This window comes from Aplysia californica, unplaced genomic scaffold (genome assembly GCF_000002075.1).
Source record: "Aplysia californica isolate F4 #8 unplaced genomic scaffold, AplCal3.0 scaffold00309, whole genome shotgun sequence".
In the NCBI taxonomy this organism is placed as follows: Eukaryota; Metazoa; Mollusca; class Gastropoda; order Aplysiida; family Aplysiidae; genus Aplysia; species Aplysia californica.
This window is the reverse complement of record NW_004797579.1, coordinates 231,576-234,197: the sequence shown is the minus strand read 5'-3', so window position 1 is coordinate 234,197 and position 2,622 is coordinate 231,576. Positions and strand designations below refer to the sequence as shown.

At 40.1% G+C, this 2,622-nt stretch overlaps 1 protein-coding gene across 1 annotated transcript in view; it reads right to left on the bottom strand.

The window, feature by feature from the left end:
- The window catches only part of LOC101847969 (sulfotransferase 6B1-like), a 28,508-nt gene that overhangs the window by 9,454 nt on the left and 16,432 nt on the right, over window positions 1-2,622 (bottom strand). The window contains exons 4-6 of the mRNA XM_013084688.1: window positions 2,049-2,221; window positions 1,015-1,162; window positions 75-178 (exon numbers count right to left, since the gene is read on the bottom strand). Of these exons, the coding sequence (XP_012940142.1) occupies window positions 75-178; window positions 1,015-1,162; window positions 2,049-2,221 (425 nt within the window). The remainder of the gene's footprint in view (window positions 1-74; window positions 179-1,014; window positions 1,163-2,048; window positions 2,222-2,622) is intronic.

Below are 2,622 nucleotides of genomic sequence, written 5' to 3'. Positions count from 1 at the left end.
TCTCCCCCTCCCTCTCTCTCCCCCCTCTCCCTCTCTCTCTCTCTCTCTCTCTCTCTCTCTCTCTCTCTCCTCACCTCCTTCATGTCCTCATAAGACAGAACCAGAATAGGTTGGTCAGGATTTTCTTTCACGGTGTCGTCCCAAGATTTGTAGTAGTCAAAATAGGAGCCGTAGTCAACTGTGGGAAAAATGGGGGTGGAGTTGAAGGAGAGGGCGTGTGAGAAAATGAGGGGAGGTGGCGTGGATCAAGAGGGTGTGGGTGACAATTATAATGTCATTTCTGTCTACATGGCATTTTATGATGATGTTTATCTATCTATCTATCTATCTATCTATCTATCTATCTATCTATCTATCTATCTATCTTGGGTGGTGCTACTGACTGAAGTGTCTTTAGGCCATTCCCAAAGGGGAATATAACCATGTTCTTTTGCACAGTAGAATTGTAAATGGGCTGATTCCTCAATGTCATTCTCATAACTATGCCGGAATTGCAACAGGGAACTGCTGCTTTTTCTTTCCTCATCCTTACTATCATCATTTTAGTCTAATTCTTTAGTACGTTTGTCACTTTCTTGTTACCCACTATTTCCGGGGTGCCTTGATAGTCTAAGCAGACTTTGTCCTGTTGAAGCTAGAGGCGTGAGCTGATTAAGCCCGATTCCCTCTAAGGACTTCTCTGTTGAGAGTTGAGATCCACCCCTTGGCGCTCATATGACCTTATGCAGTTGCTAGCGCCGTAGAACCTTACTAAAACCCAAACTCACTCTCTATCTATCTATCTACCTGTCTATCTATCTGTCTGTCTGTCTGTCTGTCAGTCTGTCTGTCTGTCTCCCTGTCCATCTATCTTTATCTATCTCTCTATCTATCTATTTAGATTGATAGCGCCACCATTTAGTGCCATACATATATAAGTAGATAGATAGATAGATAGATAGATAGATAGATAGATAGATAGATAGATAGATAGATATAATCAGGAATCAAACCTGTAACGACCGTGTTACGTACCTCGACCACTGAGGTAGAGAGGAAACCACTTGTTAAAAGTCCCATCGTACGTGTATTCTGGGATCTTGGCATGGTGGTTGTAGAAAGAGGCGGCTGTGTCTTTTGGGTTGCGCACAGTCAGAATAATTTTCGTCTTCTTCTCAGCGACCTTTAAACACAATAATAATAATAATAATAATAATAATAATAATAATAATAATAATAATATTTAAATTATAGAGAGTTTTTTCTTTAATGGTAATTGTATTATACTTTACAGCAAAAGTTATGATAAAGATAATGATAATAATAATAAAATAATAATAATAATAATAATAATAATAATAATAATAATAATAATAATAATAATAATAATAATAATAATAACAATAATAATAATAACTAAAAAACACCCCCCCCCCCCTTTCTCGAAATAACAAGCAAATCAACAGACAAACAAGTAAAAAACCAACAACAAAAAATATAACAACACAAAAAGAAGGAGGTGGCTGGGGTAGGAGAGGGGGAAAGGAGAGGGGGAAAGGAGAGGGGAAAAGGAGAGGAAGAGAGGTTGCAGAGGGGGGCGGTGGAGGGGGAGGAAGTAGGCCTACAATGGAGGGTCAGAAAGTAGAGCATCTGAGCTATCTGCATGTTCAGCAGAATAATATATCATCATCCTAATCATTATATGTTTCTTCTTCTTCTTCTTCTTCTTCTTCTTCTTCTTCTTCTTCTTCTTCTTCTTCTACTTCTTCTATCCCGTGGTTGGGGCAACCGTAGGGGAACCACTGCATCTGAAAACCAGCTCTCGGCATTAATCTTTGTCAACTTTTTTTCTCAGATTGTCACCCATCGTCTTTTCTGTCCACTCCGTAATGTTGTCCTCCCATCTCCTTCTCTGCCTTTCCCTCTTTCTCTTTCCTTGTACGGTTCCCTATAGGATTGTTTTGGCAAGTCCTGTGGATCTAACAACAACTACAAGGAATACAAACCTCTTTCATACTCTCACCACGTTAGGATCATTACTGGTGAGTGATTATCTACATCCCCCTCACCTGTCTGGGCATATCCTCGAAGAGCACGTGAGAGTTAAGAATTCGCGGGGAGGGCAGGGTCTCGAGCTTTGTCGGATTGACCACATCAATAAAGGACTGCATTTTGGTCTTGTCTGACAGTTTGGCCTCTCCCTGAAGCATCATTCTTAGCACCTCGAACGTCCAGTGGCATCCTGAGAGAGATCACGACGTGATTGAATCCGGCGCTCGTCAATGTTGGGGTATAATGGGTAATTGATATCATCTTCGAACCTGTTCATTTGCCTTTCTTTTGGTGACAAAAATATCCATCTTTGTTGAACAGAAGTCTAAATATTTACCATTGAAGAAGTCCAGGGTTGCCGGGTTTCAGAGGTAAGATTAGCGAGAAAATGTTCGCCAAAATTTGATAGCTTATATAGCATGAGCGTCCTTGGAAACTGAAAATTTGCATAAAATCCACATTAAAAATGTGTTCTTCTAATAATATGGACTTGAAAGCGGTAAAAAAAAAAGAATATAAGTAAAAAATTGCGCATCGCCCCCCCCCCCCCCCCAAAAAAAGGGGCGCATAAAAAAAACACACTTTCACACA